Source organism: Arvicanthis niloticus, chromosome 1 (genome assembly GCF_011762505.2).
Source record: "Arvicanthis niloticus isolate mArvNil1 chromosome 1, mArvNil1.pat.X, whole genome shotgun sequence".
In the NCBI taxonomy this organism is placed as follows: Eukaryota; Metazoa; Chordata; class Mammalia; order Rodentia; family Muridae; genus Arvicanthis; species Arvicanthis niloticus.
The window spans coordinates 156,593,887-156,617,003 of record NC_047658.1 but is presented as its reverse complement, the minus strand read 5'-3'; the positions used below and the strand labels follow the sequence as shown (position 1 = coordinate 156,617,003).

The following is a 23,117-nucleotide window of genomic DNA, read 5'->3' as shown; positions in this document are numbered from 1 at the left end:
GTTTCATACATTAATTCTACTTCTATTACTTGAAAAAATAATAATTGATATATAAAAATATTAACCAACACTGTCATAATATTATATAAGTGATCATCAGAAAATGTCTACTAATAGTACTTGATCAATTGTGTAGTGGCATGTTTGTGAAATCAAATTTCATGTAGCCATTTAAAATAATAAAAGAGAAAATTTAATAACCTGTAAAATGCTTGCAGTGTTATCTTATATATGTATGAAAACAAAAATAAGAAAAAACAAAATCAAACTTTAAAAATATTAATAGCATTAATATTTTTACCCTAATCCTAACCCTAACCTTGACCCTCTGAGCCCTGGAGAGATGGCTTAGAGGTTAAGAGCACTGACTGCTCTTTCAGAGGTCCTGAGTTCAATTCCCAGCAGCCACATGGTGGCTCACAACCATCTGTAATGGAATCCGATGCTCCTTTCTGGTGTGTCTGAAGCTACAATGTACTCATATACATAAAATAAATAAATATATCTTTAAACAAATATTAATGATCATATTTTTGCTTACTAATATTGCAGTGATTTTTTTATTTTTCTGAGTAAATTTTAGAAGGGCTTTTATTTTGAATTTCTGGGATGTTAATTCTTATTCATTTTTGAAGTACTCACTAAATTCAGATGAGGTGAATAAATAAAGAAGAGAAAACTTGGATCTTTTGGTACAGGTACTCATACTTAACAAGTGCTAAATGCTAAATGTGTTTTTCAAAAAAGATTAATTTTGTTGATCATAAAATTCTATATGATTTTTCAGACACTGTAAATTAGTTTTATGACAAATGATTTTTTGAAAATAAACAAAAATATTCTTGTATTAAAATACCTCATCAGAGTAAATTTTTAGATGGAAAAGTGAAAAGAGTTTTTATTAGAGTTTATGGGAGCCTGTGCATTGTGAGAAGATTGGCAACAGGGAAAGGATGTTTGTGCAGAAGTGGAGAGAATTGTTTCGTGATCATGCAAGAATACCAGTAGGTCCCAGAAAGCATTATCATTTAATAGTAGAAGGAATTGTTTGAAATGCAGGCTCACAATCTTGAGTTTTAAACAAAGGTAAACACTTCAGAAAGGCCATTTATTTATAGATGAGTATTACGAATTTTTCCTTAATGAAATGTGGTTACTATTTCATGAACATGTGCTTACTTTATCTGAAGAGTTCATTTTGGAAAGGAATTGTACAAGGTTGACATATAAGGAATGGTTTTTGTTGGTTTTGCTATTTGTTTGTTTTTCAAGGTGTCTCTAGACACAGACTAGCCTCTAATTCCCTATATAGTGGAGGATTTCCTTCAATTTGTGAACTTATCCTTCCCAGTCTCAAGCACTGGGATTACTGGCTGAAACCACCATATCTGATTTATGTAGTGCCTGGATTAAACCAAGAGCTCTGCATATGGTAGGAAAGCACTCTAAAAACTGAGCTATATCCAAGTCTAGTAAATCTTCCTGCCATGAGGATGAACAGATAACTTTTCTACACACCGTAAATAGCGGAGTGCTGGCAAAGTCACTTTCATGTCACTGTGACTAAATACCTGACAGAAACAATTTAATCAAAGAAAGGTTTCTTTTAGGTTACAGTTTGAGCGGTGCAATGCACAGCAGAGAAGCCATGGGTTCATGGGTAGCTGGAGTATACAACAGGAAGCAGAGAGCCTGGGATCCTAACGAGGACCTATAACCCTAGAGGTATCATACCTTCCTAAAACAGAACCACTACCTGGGAACCGAGTGCTGAAACACAAAGCAAACCTACTTCAATGATAGTATTTGGGATTGTGCAAAAATAATACTTTAGTTCCATTTCCTATATCTGCGGTAGAAATATATTATCAAAATCAACTTAATGGTGTATGGAGAATTTTGGTTTCTTTAAAAATGCAGATCTGTTATGTGAATATGGTTTTCTTTCTATGCCATATGCTTGGCTCTTCCTGCTGCTGTATTTGCTGTTGTGTCTGCTTTTGCTATTGCTTGTTGGCTGGTTTGCTGGACTGCTAGGTATTCTGATGATGTAAACTGGACTTGTCCCAAAGGACCCAATGACCTTAATCAGCAGGAAGTAGCCTATAGTGGTCTATTCCCCCTTTCTTCTCTAACCTTTATCCTCGCCTATCTAGTGTTGTAGGGCTGGAAGAAATTAGGGTGCAATAAGCATTGGAAGCACGGTTGAGTTTTAAGAACCAGGTTAGTAGCATGAAAATAGTGCCAGTATAATGGTAAAAGGGTTTCTTTTGGCTCATGATTCTGAATGGCAATTCATCCTAGCAAGGAAGTCACATTTGGAAGAGTTTAAGGAATTGGTCAGATCACATCTGTAAACAGGATCAGAGAGCAATCAGTCCATGGATCCTAGTGGTTGACTCACTTTCTTCACACTTCTTCAGTTCAAAATTTCCTGCCTAAGGAATAGTCACGCCCACAGTAACCAGGTCTTTTCACCACAAATAAGGTAAATTGAGTTAATGCTCCATTGATAAGCCTACAGGCAAACTTAATTTAGACAATTCTCCTTGCAACTTCCTTCTCTAGTGATTCTATACCATATCAACTTGACAATAAACAAACAAACAAACAAAAATAAATGCTAATCATCCCAGGGAGTAAGCTAGAAATTCTCAGAAAAATATAAGGCATATGTTTACCCTGTCTGTAAAACAAGCCAAACCGTGAGCTGTCTTTGGTACCCTCATGGCAGCTCCGAAGTAAAGATCAAATTTTTTGGATGGTAGTATCTTCATAGACTTATTCTTTCCATCATGACAATGAACCTTGGCCTGAAAACACTTTTGTACAGGCTTAAAACAGATTGGCACTCTTATAATTTAATTGTATTGACAATGACCTCATGAAGAATCATTGTTGATAAGAATCCTAACTACTAGACAACACTGATGATTTGTATGAAGACATCATGTTGGAAGTAGAGTACCAACACGCTGATAGCATGTGTGTCTAAAACTTAACTACCCAACTAGACTGCTCTTGGATTCTTCAACCATAAAATCATGATGAAAAAAAAAATGTTTGGTTTTAATCAACTACTTTGAAGTATCGTGTTAAATGCAGTGCATTTATAAAACAGATATTTCCCTCTTTTTAAATACTCTATACCATTTGTGCTGTGTCTGAAAAAGGATATTAGCCCAAGACACGGACATATCTTTGCAAATGCAATCACAGTATATAAAGTCTTCAAAGAAGTTTTATCGGCTGCTTCTCTAAGAAAGAGAAGAAAGGAGAATGGAGATCTGCAGATAAATGTATGACTATGCTTGGCAACATGGCCATTAGGTACACTTGCTTTTTATTTCTTCTCAAAAACAACTTTGAAATGATCAAATGCCTGTCATGAAATAATTGAAGGAAGAAGGAAAATTTCACGTGAACTAGACCTCCTGGCTAGCACGAGGCTCTTATTCCTGGGTGATTTGCTCTTCCCACTTGTTCCTGAGGAGTAGCAGAAGGGTTTCTCACTCCACTAATCCCCAGATCCTCTCTGACAGAACCCCCTGGTGCTCTCCATATTCTTTTCAGGAAAGCTTTAATAGCCAAATATATTAGCAAGGCTGCATGCAGCTGAAGTTAATCTTCTCTAACGCACCCTGGTATTTCTGCCACTTTGCCACACTGCATTAAGTAAAACTAAAACACACTTACCAGGACATTGGTGCAACCAGAGGAAGGGATAAAGAATGTGGGTACATTCTGGTGACTGATTGTTGGAACTGATTTATTAGCATGGGCTTATTTTCTTGATTTTCAATTTGACATTTACACAAACTAAACTCAAGCACACACCTTGAGGGTTTACCGGAAATGGTGTTGTCTTCCTCTAACTCGATGTTAAACAGAGACCTTTTCTTTCTTGCTCTCGTCTTCTCCACCTGCCGTAATCATTTCTAGTGGCATAAAAAGATCTCTCATCATTAAATGAACATCAATCCTTGTAAAGGTTCCTAAGAGCTAAGAAGGCAAACGCCTCTTTCTTCCATCACCATGGTTCCTTTTGAGAGCTGCTAACATTTTTAAATGATGTAGCCGTTTGGCAGTTATAGACCTTTGGAGATTTAAAAAGGAATTTATTCTGGGGCTTGTAATGTCCATGGGAACGTGTTCTGATTGACTGTGAAATAGGGGGCTATTGATATTCCTGAAAATTTGAAGGTGGCACAAACATTACCAAATTATTTAATTGGTTTCTATGTGACAGTAATAAATATGCCCCCCAAATTGTACATTTTCCTTTAAAATACTATGTTTAGGTTTTGTAAACTAGATAATACAATTGTACCATTAATCGATATTACATGTGACATGGTGGGTTTTATACCATAAGAGCTGTGTCATCAGCAAAATGAGATTACATTTTCACATGTAAATAATGCACAGAATACATATATTAGGAAACCAATTACACCATAATTATTCTTACTGGCTTTAGCATCGGCTTCTTTAAGAGCTAGCTTGTGGGGATGTAGTTGTTTCATTACAAATACTATCGTTTGATCAAAGATTTTTATATCCGTTTCTCTTGTTTATTTCTTACCTATTTTTATGGAAAGGCATAAAATCACTCACGAGAGGAGAAGTGTTTAAAAGACAAGAAGAAAAGAGGTTTGGGCCATTGTGGGAATTCTGACATGAATGAAGACTGGATATTTAACTTTATGTTGAAGACCTTCTTTCTTCAGGAATACCTTGTTTGGGATGTGTACCATGTAAAATCCACCACCATGTTATTGAGTGTCTCTATAACCTCGTACGTTTCTTGTGTCCTCTGTGTCCCACTAGGAAGTGTTCTTTCTCCCCATTCCTCTCCTATTTTTCACTTTCTTCTTCTTTCTCTCCTTCCTGCTCTTTTCTAGAAATCAACTGTTCTTTTTCTTTACCGTTTTTTTTTTTTTTTTTAAATCAGACTATACAATTCTAAATCACCATTCGTTATGAGGTGATCCTTCGAATGCTCACACATTTAAAAGCAGTGCGCACCTTAGGCTGCGTTACCACTGGCAAACTGTAACCCTGAGGGAAGTACTTCATTGCTCTGAGCCTCATCTCCTTGTTGTGCACAAGCTCTCTCAGAAGGAGTATTATGTTTAGTACAATTGACTGGAATAGTAGTTCACTTGTAGCCAGGTACCCCACTCAAAGTACATGCTCAGGAAATACCAACTTGCTTATTGTCACTGTCCTCATAGAGGCAATAGAGGCTCAAAAATATTCAATGAGCTACACCTTTAAAACACTACAGAGACACATGATGGAGAAATGTTTTAAATCTATGACTCGGGGCTGGACCCATGACACTATTACTGTAATGTTTATGACAGAGTTTCCAATATTCTCAGAGTATCAATATCCTTTCCTAAAATCATTCTCCTTTTCTCTCTTAGAGAGTAGAGCATACATCCAGGATGATTTTGTCCCGAATCAGACTTAGATCTTGGTCAATGTCTCTTCTTGAAGTTTAGAGCTGGTGCATGCATACACAGCCCTGCTCATTACACTGCCTGTCACTGAACACACATTCCCGTAATAAAGGCCCAGTTGAATCCCCTGAAGTGGGAACAGAGCATCCCAGTGACAAGATTTTCTAGAAATAGGATTCTCTAAGGTCCCTTAAGGGAGAGGACTGTATATAGTTGTCTCACAGGACGTAAACTAGGATGTTCTGTAATCTTCCTTTAAGTGTCTTCTCCCGTGTGTAGCCCAGATCTTGTCATGTGTGGTGAACTTACTTATCTATTGAGTACGCTGTAAGGCTTCACAAAGTAGGGTTTATAGAAGCAATTGTCGTCACTGTTTTATGCTGTGAGAATGGGAAGAACCTTTTAATAATTAATGAAGACACACAGGAGGACTGAACTTGTATGCTGCTTGAAAATTCATTTTCCTAAAAGTTTCAAATTCCATCAAAAAGGGAAAAAAGTGATAAAAATAAACCCACAGAATAAACTTCAGAATACGACGCCAACGTTTTCAAGCAGCTTCTCGGGTTATAAGTAGATGGCCTATTACAAAATGTTGTTTTTTATCTCTTAGTGTTGAATCACACTGTTCCGTGTTAGCAAACAAAGATGGCGTATTAGGCAAGCTTCGCTGAGCTAGAGAATACAGTGTAGGGCAAGTGGTTGTGTTGCCTGCAGTTTCCTATAGATTTTCTTCTATCAGAGTCTATGTGGTTGAAACTTCCTTCCTTTGATCACCTTCCACGCCTTCGTTCACTATTCTTTCCGCTCAAGGACTTTTCTTCCCTTGGACATTTTGGGATCTGTTGTAATGCTCACTAATACTGTCCTACAAGAACTTTCAATTGATAAACACTTACTGCCCTTACCCTCAGCTTTAGGAGAGGATGGTGTTTATTTCACGCTGGGAATAGGCAGTTTTTTCCACCCACATTGGTCAGCAAATTACTTCCTTGCTCTGATTACATTTTGCTTAATTTGTTTTTTTTAATTTCCAGGCCAGAAGCTTTCAACTGGCCTCTTGTTTTGTTTGTAGAGAAAAATATTTGTCCTTGAACAAAACAGAGCATCTATTGGCTGTCTGTACCACTTTGTCATTTTCCAGATCATTATGAAATTCGTTTGTCCTGCACCTGTGATGTGTCCGTTTGGACCTAAGCTAAGTCTTGAGAAAAAAAGAATGACATTTCCCAGAAGCTCAGAATTACCACTGCTTGAGTCTAGCCTGTGAATGACATGCAACCGACAAAGGAACAAATAAGTAATGAATAACATACAATGTGTATAAAATAAAAGGACTCTTTTTATATTAAGATCAATGAAATGATGGAAAAATATATACCCATAAGTGGTGATATTCTCAGTCTCATTGTTATTCTGTTTTATCTAAGCAGGTGGGTGGTCAAGTTCCGAAGCAATAAACCTAGGGGAAGAACTGTAAAAGTAAATAAACAGTAGCAAGTTCTCTGGTAACAAGGACCACAGTACATACCTGGAAAGATCATAAATTTGCCTGACAAGATTTGAAAATTGTGTCATGGAGCCATATGGTGAATCTAGGGCAAGTTTAATTTTATGACCCTTCCATATTTGTGTGTATGGGCAGGCATATGGACACGCACATGGCACTGCACACATACAATGTTCAAAGAGAACATCTTTAGGAATCAGTTGTCTCCTTCCATGCAAGGTTCAAACTCATGCATTCAGGCTTAATGAAAAGCATCTTTTACCCAGTGAGCAATCTTGCTGGGCCACCTTCAATTTTTGACTACGCTAAGCTGTCAGAAGGAGTACTACCAAGAGGAGAGAGAGGTGATGTATTTGAAATCTATAAATTGTATTTCATGTTCATTTGTCACCTCTAGGAAAAGCAAATAAAGTTTCTTCCTCCTTCTGAAGTGGATGATGAATCATTGCTCAGAGCTGGGCTGCGGAAGCCTGTGCTGCACTTATTGACTTCCTATGGAAAACAATTCATCCACAGATGCAGTCAGTGCCAGGGCTGCACGCCCCGCAAGGCATAGGTAAACAGGTGCTAATCACCCCAGTCCATCTGAACAGAGAGTAATTACTCCTGTTCAAAGCAATCACTTCCCCTTGTCTTTACTCTGCTCCTGTCTATGCAGAGCAGCAGAGAGTGTGTGTGAAGACTGAACCCCCAGTGCTACAGGGGACTCCTGTGTTATGTTCAGTGGAAGGCATAATAATGCTAAGTGATTCATTCATTCACTTGTAGATTCATCAATTTGTCACAAAGGTATGCCGGCCTACTGTGGAATAAGCGTTGTTGTTTCAAGCCGAGTCCATTTCCCAGAGAGCTACTGTTGAGAACATGAAAAGATAGGATGTACACCTCTTGCAAACTTCTCTTGAAAACCTTCTATTGATTTCATTACCAAGAATGAAGAAGATTCAACATGGCAAAACATCACTGATTAAAAGACACTTGAGGAGTCAAAGGACGGTGTCTAGACCTAGTTACAAACAAGGGGCAGATGGCTGAGTGGATGAATTGCTGGCTGCACACGCATAAGATCTGAGTTCAGATCTCCTAGCCCTGACTTAATGATGGGTTAAACAGTGTGTCCCTGCAGTCCCAGCATGGGATCGTGATGATATGGGGGAAGCCAAGAACTTGCAGGCCAGCTTGGCTGACATAATTGGTCAACTCTAGGTTCAACATAGGACACTTCTTCAAAAAACAAAGTAGAGAATAATAGGCAAAGACAGTCAACATTGTTCGCTGACCTCTAATCATGCAAGCCTATATGTCTGTGTGTATGTTCACATGCTCACATAAACGATAGATAAACAAATAGATAAATAGATTTGAATAGACAAATAAGCAGATAATAGATAAATTATAATATAAATAAATAAAAGTGAGAAGTATAATCTAGTATTTTGAAAAATTGCTCATTAACTTGAGTTTAACCATTCTGAAAATATTACCCTTTGGTATATTTTCTCGAGAAGACACAACTTATTTTCAGATCAGCAGCACAACCTATGTCCAAAGACTGAATTATATTTATTATGTATTCCTTCATGTATGTTAAAACTTTTCATTGTGGGTCTCACTAAATAATTCTATTACTAACTATCTTACTTTTTGTAATTGACAAAATTGGAAGACAAATGTCAGTTCATTTGAGGCAAAATCATCAGAGTTTAAGATGGAAATAACAAGGCTTCCTTAATCATCCAGCAGCTCGTTACAGATGCACTGCACTCCGTCACTACACTAACCACAGCCTAATTAATTTGAAGGTTATGATTAAGGAATTAAAATACATTGTACACATCTTTGTGTATTCAAAATTGTGAACTTACTTTTATGTTTGTAATTACCTCATAAAATTACATAGGTTTTAATTTTAAATACAAGTATGAATACAAATCAGACACCATGATATAGCATATAGCTATGGATAGAAAGATCAAAGGGACTGATACAAACATAATAAAGTTGTTAGGATAATAAAAATATGAGGAAACAAAGACAGATCCATACTGGCCTCCCTGCTTCTTTTGAGGAGATTTGGGCAGAAACTAGCCTATGTGGTCCAAACTTTTTAGGTTTGCAGGAAGATCACCTGCCCTTCCAACATTTCATGCATGCAAATTACCAAGTATAAGGTCTCAGGTGAACACTAGATTGAGAAGATGGGGTTTTAATCTCTTTATTTTTTAGTTCTTTAGGGGCAAAAAAAAAAGAACTTCAGTCCCTTTTAGTTTTATTTATATGATAACAAACATCAATGTTTCAAAAATTCCTTGAAATATTTCAGCCTCTTTCTAATGTTCTGTGGGAATACAACATAATTTCCTACAGCTGAATGAATTTAGAGTATACATGTATATTAAACTAGTTGCAGAAAACAATAAACAAAAATCATTTTGATTTGGAGGTATTTTGTAGTCTTAATTTGAATTCCTTTTATATCAATGGTAGCAGAAGTAGGTTGTGAGAGGAGAAGAGAGAGCATATTTTAGTTAACCAGGATCTAGGAAATCAAAGAGTAGGAAAACTTCATCTGACTTGAGACAGTGGTTGCCTGTAAAACAGGGCTTCTTCATACTCTCATGAAGATTACTTTTGGCAGGAGGCAAGAGGTTGTTATACTTTATTGTTAATTGTGGTTAGGAATATAAGGCAGTATGATCCTTTGATGGCATATTTGTGTTTTGAAATATGACAGCCTTTTTTATGTCCCAATAAATATGAAATCACCTGGAAATATTTCTGCCCATTTAGAAGCCATCAAAATGTCCTTGTTTAGAGCACACACTAGATTTTAATGAAGGCATGTGAGTTGGTACTTAGCAAATTCCCTTGACGGCCCCATGTCGGTCATCAAATGGAGGAGGCTGCTTGTTTTGTCAACATGAGGTAGACAAACTCGTAACTTTTGTCGGTGTTTATGGACAGTAGGCAGTGTTTCATGCACTGTGAAAGACAATCAGCATCCAGTTTTGCATATGTTTCCTGTCTATCTCTCTTGTCTGGAGTGAAGCTGGCAAGCACAGCATTTCTCTAAACACCTTAGTCTTCAACAATAGCAAGTTAGAAAAATGCCAAAGAACCTCAAGTTCATCCTGAATAACAAAAACAGATTCCAACAGTGTGTGTGAGTGTGTGTGTGTGTGTGTGTGTGTGTGTATGTGTGTGTATGTGTGTGTATGTGTGTGTTAAGCATTCCTTTTGCTATTTGTGATGGCATCACTTCCCTTTTAAAGATGACACAAACTATTATGAAGTTTCAACATGATCACTCCATATAGAAAGGGACTGTGTTTGCCTAGTATTCTGCCATTTTATATCAGGACTCTCTATATTCCTCCCTCTCTTTCTCTCTTTCTCCTCTCTTCCACCACCTCCCCTTTCTTCTTTTTCTCCTCTTTCTCCCCACTCTCCCTTGTTCCCTTCATTCCTGTCTTACTGCTAAATCCAGGCTGCAGTGATCTCTCATCACCTACCCACACACAGAGCCCATCTTTCATACTGAACCAGACTCAGAGAGTACCGATTAATAAGCCAATAGGGAAAAAGTCAATGAATGGCATTAAGGCAGGCTGTCTGCAAATCTTAGGCACACACGTTGGTGGAGCCAAGGAGACCTACAGAAAGTAGGGAATGAGATACTTCATCACATATTCCTAGAGGCAGAAAATGAGAGAAAACAAGCAGTTCTCAAGGCAGCTCATTCATCTTGCTTTGATTGCAGTTATTCAGAATGCTCGGGCCAAGGGTAGGCATTCCAACAAGATTGCAAAACAAGCGCCCAAAGCTATGAGTTTCCACAGATTTATAGCTCGTGGGTGAAAGATGGAGAAGCACATCCAACTATGCTTTCTGTGAAGGAGCTTACATTCATATCTTTGGAAAGTGTTCTAAACATATTCTCTCCGTCCACAGTACTGCTTTTAAACACCCCTTATTTCCTTCCTTCCTTCCTTCCTTCCTTCCTTCCTTCCTTCCTTCCTTCTTTTCACTCACTCATTCATTCAATCATTCATTCAGCAGACATTCATTGAGTGTATAATACATGCCGAGCTTAGTCTAGCTTCTAGTAATATACCCATGAGCAAAAGATATACCCTGACTCTTGTAAATTTTATGTTGTAATAAAAGGGACATAGAAAGAAGGAACATAAGTGAATGCATAATAGAGTGGGCTAGAAAGTGCAAAAAAATGGTGGTGGGGTTAAATGATCTATGCATCAAGACTCAAGAAAAATGTCATGGGCCCCAAACTCATAGAATCAAGCTAAAAGCAGAGATACAGTATATTGTTCATGTGAAACAGGAATTTGGAGCAGGAAGGAAAAAAATTGGGCGATTCTCATAAATCCTCCTTTCCTACACAAAAAGAGCCACTCTAGTACTTTTAGTCTCCTGAGATGAAGTGTGACTAAGCTACCTCATGAGGAAAGGCTAGGATTAAGGAGATAGTAAGAAGTGATTCAGATTAACAAAATAATTTTGGAACTGGGGAGATGAGGCATCAGGGAAAGGTGCTCACTGCCGAGCCTGATAACCTGAGTCCAATGCTCTCAGACCTATGTGGTAGAATAAAAAAAACCAAAGTCTGCACGTTGTCCTTTGATCTTCACGTATGTGCTATAGCATATGCCTGGGTGCAAATAAGCAAATAAAATAAATAAACAAAATAAATAAATGGTTTTTTATTTACAAAAGAATAACTTTTGAAAAAAATACAGTTTCTCCTAAGAGTCCTATGAAGGGTCTTTTGACTTTTGTCTCCTTCTGAGGAGTTCTTCTTTGTTCTTCAGATGATACAAATGGCTTTGTGTCATTGCCTGGGTCAGAGGGTCAGCACTGCAGTAGGCAGATGGTTCTCTGGCTGAGCACTCTCTGCCTGCCTTTTGTGAGTCTTCTGTCAATGTGATAGTTGGATGGCATGCATTGTAATTTGTAAGCTTCATTTTCTGTTGCTTTCCTGCAGATTATGTTACTCACAGACCCGGAGATTGAGAGCAGTTTGTTGATCAGCTCGGATGAAGGGGCAACCTATCAAAAGTACCGGCTCAACTTTTACATCCAGAGTTTGCTTTTCCATCCAAGGCAAGAAGACTGGATCCTGGCATACAGTCAAGACCAAAAGGTAAGCAGACTTACCGTGCTTCCCACAGTGGTGCATGGCTGCCAGGGCAGAGGCCACTGGTTACGTATCTGGGATTTTCATCCTATTGTAACTATGTAAAAAGTATAAGATAACATACAAAAAATGTTGAGATATTAGGTATGATAGCATAGACAGACCGTATGTAGCTTGGATGCTGTCTTGGCAGCTTTCCATCAAATACTGAACTAACATACTTATGATACGACAATATTTGTTTTAGTTCATAGCACTGAAAGTTCTAGTTCATGCTTTGCTTTGGGCCTCTAGAGAGTTAGAACATCATAGTGGTTCATAGGCAAACTCTGCTACTCACTGTCAGCTAGAACACAGATGTAACAATCAACCTGGTCCAGAATACCACAGATTTTTTCAGGAACTAAGTAACATAAGAGTATCTTAGTGAACCCCACCTCCTATAGTCTCACAGGGCATCTTGGTGAACCTCACATCCTAAAGTCCCACAGCATCCAGAGAGACAACTCTTAGCTCATGTAACTTGATCAATTTTCAGCATCTGTTACAGATGCTGAAAGATTTAGAAGGCACCGACTCCCATGGAATCTGAGGCTGTTTTATGAATATAGATAGATGATCATTTTTCTTGATTCAGGACCTATTGCTTTTCCCAGATACTCAAGGAGAAGCTACTTTACTAAGGTTTACAAATACTAGGGGGTGATGTTTAAAAAGTTTGAGAAATGTTCAAATGTCAGTATCATTTTAAGACTTTTTCTAAAAGATTTTCTTCACTTAGAGGCAAAATGGAAGAAGTCCATTGCTTTTAAAGTATTAGATGCAGTTGTCCTTCACATAGGAGTTCATCTCTGTGTGTATGTCCCATAAATGTTCGACCTCAGGTCATGTGTTCTCTATTAGTACATACATTATGTATGTACTATATAAGTAAATCATCTTTATGGAATTTACACAGCAACATAAGAGTGTCAGGTTAGTTATGGCAAGTAAAGTTAAAATAGAAAAAAAAAGTTACTACATGTAGGCAAACATGTGAGGAACTTAAACCATAAAAGTTCAAGGGAAAGCAGGTGAGATACTGGCATGCCCTTTATGAAATCCATCATTCAACAAAGATGTTCTCATAATCTTCCTAAGAAGAATCATGGCTTAGATATGACCTGTGATTAAAGAAATGTCAGGCTTCTGTGATTGGAGGAAATACTAAATCTGCTGGCTAGATTCCCAGCTTGACACAAGCTTTAGTCACCTAGGAAGAACGAAACTCAGTTGAGGTATTGTCTGGGTTATATTGGCTTGTGTCCGTGTCTGTAAGAGATTGTCGTGATTGTTGACTGACGTGGAAGGAGCCCGTCCCACTGTGGACAGTTGCATCCTTGGGCACTGTGGGTCTGATCTCTATAAGAAAGCTAGTTGAGCATGAGCCAGAGAGTGAGCTAAAAGGTAAGCTTGCAGGCAGTGTTGCTCTGTGGTTCCTGTCTCAACTTTCTTTAGTGATGTATTGTGACCCGGAAATGTAAGCCAAACAAATCCATCTTTCTCTAGGTCATTCTGTTTTGTCAGAAACACTAAAACACAGGTGACTGGGGATGGGAGGCTTTGTCTAGGCTGGTCTTAATGTGTGGGATTCTCCCTGAAGGCAAAGGAATCCTGTAAGCAATTTCCCAAGGTCTCTAGTGACAGTGGCATTTTGAAGCAAGCAAATTAACATCATAGGATTGGAGTTTTATGCATGCTGCTCTTACTGCCAAGTAAAACACACATTAAGCCTAAAAATAGTAAAGCTTTGCCATTAGTAGTGCTTTTTTTTCCTCATGAGCAGCCTGGCTACCCTTTAGCAGAATGTTCTTGGGGTAGAGCTTCAGTGTGTTTGGGGCAATTAACAGGTGAAGAATAGGTGAAGCAGCACATGGGTTATCTGTCATTTGATCCAATGTTTTTGTATTTTATTCAGTTGTATGTTAATTACCCCCTCCCCATGATGCCAGAGGCCTAGCAAAAAGCAGATTCACCTGGCTAAGTACAAAGAACTATGCCCTGCAATGTAACCCTTGAATTCCCAGTGTCTCCAGTGCTCTATGTTCACTTGGCAAGGTAAATATCCCTGAAGGAGTGAAGACACCTTGGCGGAAGTTCCAACTCAGTTGCTTATAATGAGCAGTAGTTGCTGCTATTTGTAAATAAAAATTTCACCCCAAATGTGTTTTGTATGGCTAGTTATTTTTTTCACGTTTCCCTTTCCATGTCTTTGAAAACAATATTACACTACAGAATGCTTTTAGTGAGACTTATGGGCCATCCTAGTAGGAATATGGAAGACATTGGTTCTGAGGGTGACTTGTACTCTGGAGATTGTTGTCATGATGTTTTGGTAAAGGATGTTGCTCCTTTGTGCCCTTATCTGAAGGGTCTGCCCGAGGCTTGAAATGAAGAGATTTCAATTAATTGCACTGACAAAGGAAGACTCAGAAAAGCCCAGCATAGTCTTTGTCCTCTGTTTTGCTCTCATGAAAAGTGTTTTGATCAAGTGTAGCGAGTGTAGAGAGAAAAAGTACAAAATGTATAGTTCATGTAATAAAGGGCATCAGGAAGTACAATGGAGCTAAATTCTGTGTTCACAGATTAAGGGAGTGGTGACTTTGAAGCAAGATCCTGCCCAGCTAAACTTACTATTTATGTATTTATCATTGACTAAAGAATAATTATATCATGTTAGGCACTTTAGTATTACATATTGTTCTGATTTGGATTTTTAATCTGGAATAAATTAAAATCCAGAAACACAGGTTTTGATCCGGATCTTGAGGAATAGTAGCCATGAAATGCTTAGCTTTTGGCATGGTAGTACACACCTTTAATTCCAGGAGACAAAAGCAAGCAGATTTCTGAGTTCAAGGGCAGCCTGGTACAGAGCAAATTTCAAGTACAGAAAAACATAGGTCTAAGTGTGGTGATACATGCTTTTAATCCCAGCATGCAAGAGACAGAGCCATGCAGGTCTCTGAGTTCAAGTTCTGCTTACAGAGGAAGCTTCAGAACAGCCAAATCTAGGCAGTGAAGAAGTTGAAAAACAAAAAGGTGGTGATAATGGAATAGAAGAAGGGAGCCTTGTTCCAGCCCAGCAAGCAGCAGAACTTGGCAGCTTTGGCCATGTGTCTCTGGCTTTAGAGTCAAGAATAGAAGGGGCTACTGGGACAATTGATGCTGATTAGCTGGAGCTAAGAAATTAGCAGTGATTAAGACGAGAGCTTCATCAAGTGAGTTAGGCTTTAAGCAGAAGCAAGAGGGTAGTGGGCTTGATTATTGCTGTTATAACAGCTTTAATTACATTAATTGCTAGCATCACTGCTTCTGCAATTGCTTTGACACAAGAAATTAAGACATCTACTTTTGTTAATCATTTAGCAAAAAATGTTACTAATGTGTTGAGTATACAAGAGGATTTAGATAGGCATTTGGAACATCTGATTGATGCTCTTTATCCTATTCAAATTATCGGAAGGAGGTTCATAGTTTAAGTGTAAGGAGCCAGTGTCATGCCAAATACCAATGGAGTTGTGTGACTTCTAAAATTTACAATTATAATTATTATAAATAGGAAAATGTTTAAAGATACTTGCAGAGTATTTGACATAATTCAAACACCTCTCTGGATGTTTTAACTTTGCATAGTAAGATTATGAATTTAAAGAATGCTGCTCTGCTGAGCTTTGATGCTGCAGATAATGCTGATAAAATTATCCATGGCTTGAGGTCAGTATTTCCATTTTGGTCAAGCCTCAAGAATGGCATATATAGCTCGATCACACTAGCCCTTTTTTGTTGTAGGAATAATTTTATTCCTGCCCATCATGTGAAAGCTTGTCTTTAACCACATCAACATGTTGGCAGTCAAAGTACATGGCTTGAAACTGAAAATGGACCCCCAGACAGAGTTATTAATTTAACAGGCTGGCAAGCCAAGGATGGGTAAGATTCTACACAGAGCCTTACCAACCTAAGAGAGAAGTGCATTGCTTTTGATAATGCATATTCTATGACAAGTAAGGAAGACATTCTTATCAGAATAACCTAAGACAGTCTCAGTCTTGTTTATGAAATTAAAAAAGTGGGAGATGTGGAGAGCTTTTGGGGCTGCCTGGCAAGAATCTGACATTAGCCAAGAAAAAAAAAAAGGCTGCTTGGAAGGAATCTGACATTGGCCAAGGACAAGGAATTGGGCTACAGGCAGGAATCTGATATTAGACTAGAACAAAAAAAAATTAATTTTAGTCAGGAATCTAAATCTTAGGCTAGAGCAAAGAAGTAATTTCAGGCAGGAATCTAAGTCTTAGGCTAGAACTAAGAAGTAAGCTTCAGTCATGAAAACTACTTTGGACTAGGACAGGGAAGTAGGCTCAGATATTTTGGTCATCTTGATAAACCCTTAGAAATAGTGATCATGGGAGTCATCATGGGACTTTGTTTATTGCTTTGCTTGTTCCTTGACTATTTGCATCTATTGGATTGCTAGTTCCTCAACTTAGAACTGACCTTAATACTTGCATGTAATTAAAATGGTATAAAAGCAAAAAGGAGTAGGAAGGATGGGATAAGGGGTTTATGGTGGGGGAATATAGAAAGGGAATAACATCAAAAATGTAAATAAATAAATTATCCATTTTTTTTAAATAAAGAGAGCAGCATCACTGAGGTAAAATCTTCTGGGAAGTGTTTTCTGAGAGCACAGAGAAACTGTTCCAGAGATAAACATGGTTGTAACTCGTGTTACATTTGGGCTTGGTAATGTGTAAGAATCACCCAGGTGGTACTGGTTTTGAAGGTACAAAGGGATCATGGAGAGCAATTGAGACTTGGCATTCTGAGAGGCCAAGAAAGGCCAACTGAAGGTGCAGCCTCAATTTCAGTTGGTGGTGCAGGACTGAAGGGTTCATGCAAAGGAGTTGAGATTTGGCACTGTAAAGGGACCTGATCAGAGGCTATTGGAGAAGCCTAATTGCAGTAGAAGACTCCAGAAAATTGGAGATGCCAGTTCTGAGGGATGATAACAAGAACAGAAGTAGTGGAGATGAATCAAGCTGAGCATCAAGAACAGCAGTAGCAATGGAGTGGAGTCAGCCTGAGCATAGAGTGCTCCAGAAGGCAGAGCTGGAGAAGTGATACCAGCCCTTTGGAGGATCCCAGAATATCATGTATGGATCCTAGACATTAGCACAAGAAACTGTAAAGTTGCAGTTGCCTTGGAGACCTCAAGATGTTAGAGATGCCAGAGCTGCTAACAGGGGAGTAGAATGAGTCAAAAACAAAGAATTGTGTTGGAGTAAACAAAGATGAAAATGTTGAAGATCTGAAGAGAGCTTTGACAACAGACATTGGCATGCTGAGTTTGTAGTTTGCCCAGTTTTGTTTTTGTCTTACTTTGGTCCAGTATTTCCTCACTATTAAGTTTTAGAATTGTAATATATATCCTGTAAAGTGGAGGTTTATGCTCTGCTTTGAGTTTGGTTTTATAAAGCATTACAATAAAGTAATTGGGTGAAGCTCAGAAGAGACTTTGAAATTTGGACTTTTAACATTTTTGAGACTGGTATAGACTATGATACTTTTAAAGTTAGACCAATTGTAGTTTGCATTATGCTATGGCTAGGTATGGCACCCATAAACTCAGATGTTTAAACAAGTCTATGGGACCCAGGGAGTGGAATGTGGATGTCTGAAGATGTTTGGCACAGGCCTAGTACTATTAGGAGCTGTGGTCTTGTTGAAGTAGGTATGGCCTTCTTAGAGTAAGTTTGTCACTCTGAGGGTGTGATTAGAGACCATCATTCTAGCTGCCTATTGAAGCCAGTCTTCTATTTGCCTTTGGAACAATATAGAGAACTCTTAGCTCCTCCAGTCTTGTGCCAGCCTGGATGCTGCATGCTTCCTGCCATGATGATAACCAAGCCCCAAATAAATGTTTTCCTTTATAAGAGTTGCCTTGTTCATGGTGTCTCTCCATAGCAATGGAAACTCTAACTAAGATAGGCAGGGAGCTCACAGATGCACAGAGTGGCTACATACATTATATAAACTTAATATAATAACTTAATAAATAACCAACATTCAGATGGTAAAGGCTTAGTGGCCTTTAGGCTCAGAGCCTCTTGAGGTTATAAGAATTCCTCCAGTAAAACAAAAATATGACAAACTTTTTCGACAGGAGCACACACATTTTCTTAAATAAAGAAGAAGAATCTCATAAGTAATTATATAAGAGTGAAAAAGTAATGTTTACAAGGTGGAAATTTTTTGTCAAAATCAGAAGGCTGGTAAAGCTTGATATAAAAAATCCCACAGATTTGTAGAACCTGTTCTTAGTCAGGTTTGTGGTTTAGCCTAATGAGCACACATGGTTTTTGTTACCCTCACATAGAACCTTTGAAGAGTTGTCACGGTTGGTGTATTCTCAGTCATGCATTATAGGGTTAAGCATAAAAATGTAAAAATACATATGGGTAATGTGAAGGTTCATTCTGTGAGCACAGACTTGATGAATTCTGTGCTTTCAGAGTTTGAGAAACCCTGATAAATCTTTGTTCTATATGATGAGAGGAATTAAAAATTTGATAATTCAACAAACATTATCATAAGCAAATTGAGTTTATTTCGTGTATGGATGTTGTTGTAGGAACAGAAAGAGATCTGTGTATGAAATTTGGTGGGATTCTAACATTTGATAATAATATTTTGAAGTGAACATGTGAACAGAATTAGTCTTTCTAATTCTGTCTCTGGTTTCTCAAGAGAGAAACAAGGCTAAATCATTTATATGGTGGAACTGTACAACATGCTCATGTATGTAGAGAACTGAAAAGACATCAGTGTCTCAAGACTTACATCAAGGTATGGAAAGCAAAATCTGAAGGGGGAATGGTCTTCTGCCATCAGAGGAGCCAGTGGTAGTCTCTGGAGTTAGGTGGAGCGGGCCTGTGGACCATCAGGTGGAGTCAGTGATACTGGTATCAATATCTGGCAATGGTTTACAGACTGTGAGATTTTGAGAACTGATAAGACACAGTTCCAGATACCAAGGAGAGCTCAGTGTTGGCATTGGCTAGCCAGCATCTGCGACTTTTCAGGAAAGAGGAACATTTGTTCCTGTTTACAAGTATTGTTCATCAGTTTTTCTCTGTGACAGCTGCTAGTGCTGCTGTTGCCAAGCTCTCGGCTAAGATCTTAGCCCCAGAGCAAGCTTCCCATCTGCTGGATACAGTTTCATGTCAAACTCAGGCAAATATAAAGGAACTGACTCTTATAAAACACTGTGGTGAGGTGCTGGCACCTAACAACTTATCTGTGACCAGCATCCTCAGAGCTCCTCTTCCCTTTCTTCCTATACTCTCTGTACTTTGGGGCATACGTTACTTCCTTTAAACATACAGAACCTTTGTGTTTTTCATCTCTTCAACCTTGATTTTTTTTTCTTTACTTCAAGGAATAGGATCTTTAAGGCTCTGAGAAAAGAATTTGGATTACTGGTCTAGAGAGAGCCCAGAAGGTCTGAGATGCCCCTTTGTGTTTGATACTATGCACATACACCTTGTGAAGGCTTTAATTTTAAACATAAACCAGTAACTAATATTTAATCTTAAAGAAATTTTTATTCCCAAATATCTGCCTTAGACTTAAGAGCAATATAGTGTTTTTGTGGCTTAGGATTATTTTTTTTCCTTAGAGGAAAAAAAATCTCCTGATTATATTCAGTACCTCCACACTTGTATAACAATCTCAAAAATAAACTAATTGAAGGAAAAAATAATGAATATTAATAGTAATTTATAAGTTTTCCTGTACAAGTATGAAGGACCAGAAGTCGCATTTTCTGCCATTTATAAGCTGGAACTCCAAGAAAGCCAGCTATATGATTTGGTCTCAGTCTGATTGTTGACAATTGGGCAAGTGTCTTACGGGTGGTATCCTTGGTTTCAGCCTTTTTTCGGGTATTGATGCCTTGGGGCTCTCAATACCAACAGGTTAACCTGTGATCACCAAGTTAACAGGCAATCCAAAATAGAAGAGATAGAAAGGAAAGGAAAGATATCAGAGGAATTTTGCTTTGGTGAGTTTGTGGGACCAGGTGAGAAATGGATGGTGTTTTGTTATTTTTGTCCTACATTTAAAAAAATATACTTGTGTGTGTGTGTGTGTGTGTGTGTGTGTCTGTTTATGTATGCACACATATGCAAATATAAGTCATGGCAAGCATTAGGAGGTCAGAAGACAAATGGGGGTGGAGTTCTCTCAGCACTTGAATCTCAACATTAAACTTGGATGATCAGGTTTGTGATAAGCACTCATCTTTACCTGATGCTCCAGGCGGTCTTTTATTTTATTTTACTTATGTGGAATTAATGCCTTTTATTGCATAGGCTGTCAAGTACCTGTTTCAAACCACTGTGATCTGCATCCCGTAGCCCATAAGAGTTGGCATGCAAAGAAGCCTATCGCATTTCCTATAGGGGTTTCAGAACGCTGTGCAGTCTTTACTGTTCATTTCTGCAGCTTTAGCAGGAGCACATTTTGTTTTTGGTTTCTTCATTTTGCAGACAGGGAAGCCAGGAAAAAGTGCATGCCGTCCCTTACTTCATTCCTCGCTTTCCCTGACTTCCTTTCCCTAATACAGGAAACCACCCAAGGAAGCCTTGGCAACAGGCTCAGGCTGCCAGATTACATCTTTATTTTAATTTGGCAATAAACTAGTGTACAAACTGTGCTATAAAACACTGCCTCCAACGGCATCTCTCAGTCTGTCTTAAACACCTCACTAAACATGATGTGTTGGGAAACATTCGAAACGAGAAAAAACAAAGAGCAGATGTGACTGCAAGGGGAAAAAAGAGAGAGAAAGAGAGGCAGGAGCAGAGTAGACAAATGCGCTCATACCTCAGCCATGTAGAACACGCCAGATACTGGGCTCCTTTCTCTGTGAGGGCTTGTGTTGGACGAGCAGCCTGCTAAGCGGACAATGATCCACCGTAATGTCCTATTACCAACATGATGATGCCAGGACTTGGGCTACTGAATAGCTTTTAGTGGGAGGCTCCTGACCTCTCGAGCTGGCTGGCTCAACCTCCTGCCAAAGGTAGTAGCAGAAAATGGCTTCTTGCCACTAGCCTTTACTCCAAGCAGCTTCCTGGCTCTCCCTTCTCCATACATGGCCAGAAACGCCTACGTCACGGGCTCCATTCCTACTCAGATGGTTAAGGAGCACAACTGAGGAGACCGTGCTAAGGCTAGGCAGTGTGTGCATGGAGAGCAGGCATTATTCAGCTGAGATGCAGGCCATGTCCTGCTTCAGCCTCTACCTTGTATCTCGGGATGTCAAGGCCAATGTCCAGACCTCTTGGCTTATTGGGGAGAAGTAATCAGACTTCATTTGTCAAATTAAATACATGTTTCAAAAGGCCCAAGTGTTTACAACTAACACAGCAATTTAAAACCTCATCAACTGCCCTGAATTGCTTCCTAAGCCATTTTTTTACTTTAATTTTTCTTTTATTTCTGTAAAATTTATTTTAGAGAATGTTCACTTATTGGCTCTATGATTTTAAACATTACATTTGACGAAGGGCTCACGTGGGAAGAGGAGGGGACCAGTGGATGGTGGAAACAAGTGACTAACACAGAAATGAGTAAAGTCTTGTCTAGGCATATATGAAAGTGTCAGAATGAAACGGATTGTTTTGTACAATTAATATGTGATTATACAAACAAAAAAATTCATGTCAAAATGACTGATCAGTTCTGTGACCGAAAGACCAAGCCCTTAGGGCTGTTGTGTGGCAAACACTTTGTTTTGTTCTAGAATATTTATAGATTTCTACTGGGCCACTTGTGATTTAATGTTTATTTTAAGTTGAGCATATAGATTAGCTACTGTAAGAAACTATGCTCCTTCAGTCCTTTCTCTAACTCATCCACTGGAGACCCCATGCTCAGTCCAATGGTTGGCTGAGAGCATCCATCTCTATATTTATCAGGTTCTGAAAGAGCCTCTCAGGAGACACCTATATCAGGCTCCTGTCACCAAGCACTTCTTGACATCCTCAATAGTGTCTTGGTTTGGTAACTGTATATGGGATGGATCCGCAGGTGGGACAGTCTCTGGATGGCCTTTCCTTCGGTCTCTCCTCCTTACTTTGTCTTTGTATCTCCTCCCATAAGTATTTTGCTCCCCCTTCTAAAAAGGACTGAAGTATTCACATTTTGGTCTTCCATCTTCTTGAGCTTCATGTGGTTTGTGAATTGTATCCTGGGTGTTCATAGCTTTGGGGCTAATATCCACTTATCAGTGAGTGCATACCATGTGTGTTATTTTGTGAATGGGTTACCTCACTCAGGATGATATTTTCTAGTTCCATCTGTTTGCTTAAGAATTTCATGAAGTCCTTGTTTTTAATACCTGAGCAGTATCCCATTGTGTAAATGTACCATATTTTCTGTATCCATTCCCCTGTTGAAGGTCATCTGGGTTCTTTCCAACTTCAGACTGTTATAAATAAGACTGCACCGAACATAGTGGAGCACATGTTCTTGATGTATGTTAGAGCATCTTCTGGGTATATGCCCAGGAGTGGTATAGCTGGGTCCTCAGGTAATGCTATGTCCAATTTTCTGAGGAAGTGCTAGACTGATTTCCAGAGTGGTTGTACCAGCTTGCAATCCCACCAACAATGGGGGAGTGTTCCTCTTTCTCCACATCCTCGCCAGCATCTACTATCACCTGAGTTTTTGATCTTAGCCATTCTGACTGGTGTGAGGTGGTATCTCAGGGTTGTTTTGATTTGCATTTCCCTGACTAAGGATGTTGAACATTTCTTTAGGTGCTTCTCAGCCATTCGGAATCCCTTAGTTGAGAATTCTTTGTTTACTTCTGTACCCCATTTTTTAGCAGGATTACTTGGTTCTCTAGAATCTAACTCTTGAGTTCTTTGTATAT

At 38.7% G+C, this 23,117-nt stretch overlaps 1 protein-coding gene across 6 annotated transcripts in view; it reads left to right on the top strand.

The window, feature by feature from the left end:
- Sorcs1 (sortilin related VPS10 domain containing receptor 1) overlaps positions 1–23,117 on the top strand; it is a 503,533-nt gene that overhangs the window by 305,586 nt on the left and 174,830 nt on the right. For all 6 annotated transcript variants that reach the window (XM_034507532.2, XM_076924054.1, XM_076924083.1 and 3 more), the window contains exon 4: positions 11,981–12,139. In XM_034507532.2, coding sequence (XP_034363423.1) covers positions 11,981–12,139 — 159 coding nt within the window. The remainder of the gene's footprint in view (positions 1–11,980; positions 12,140–23,117) is intronic.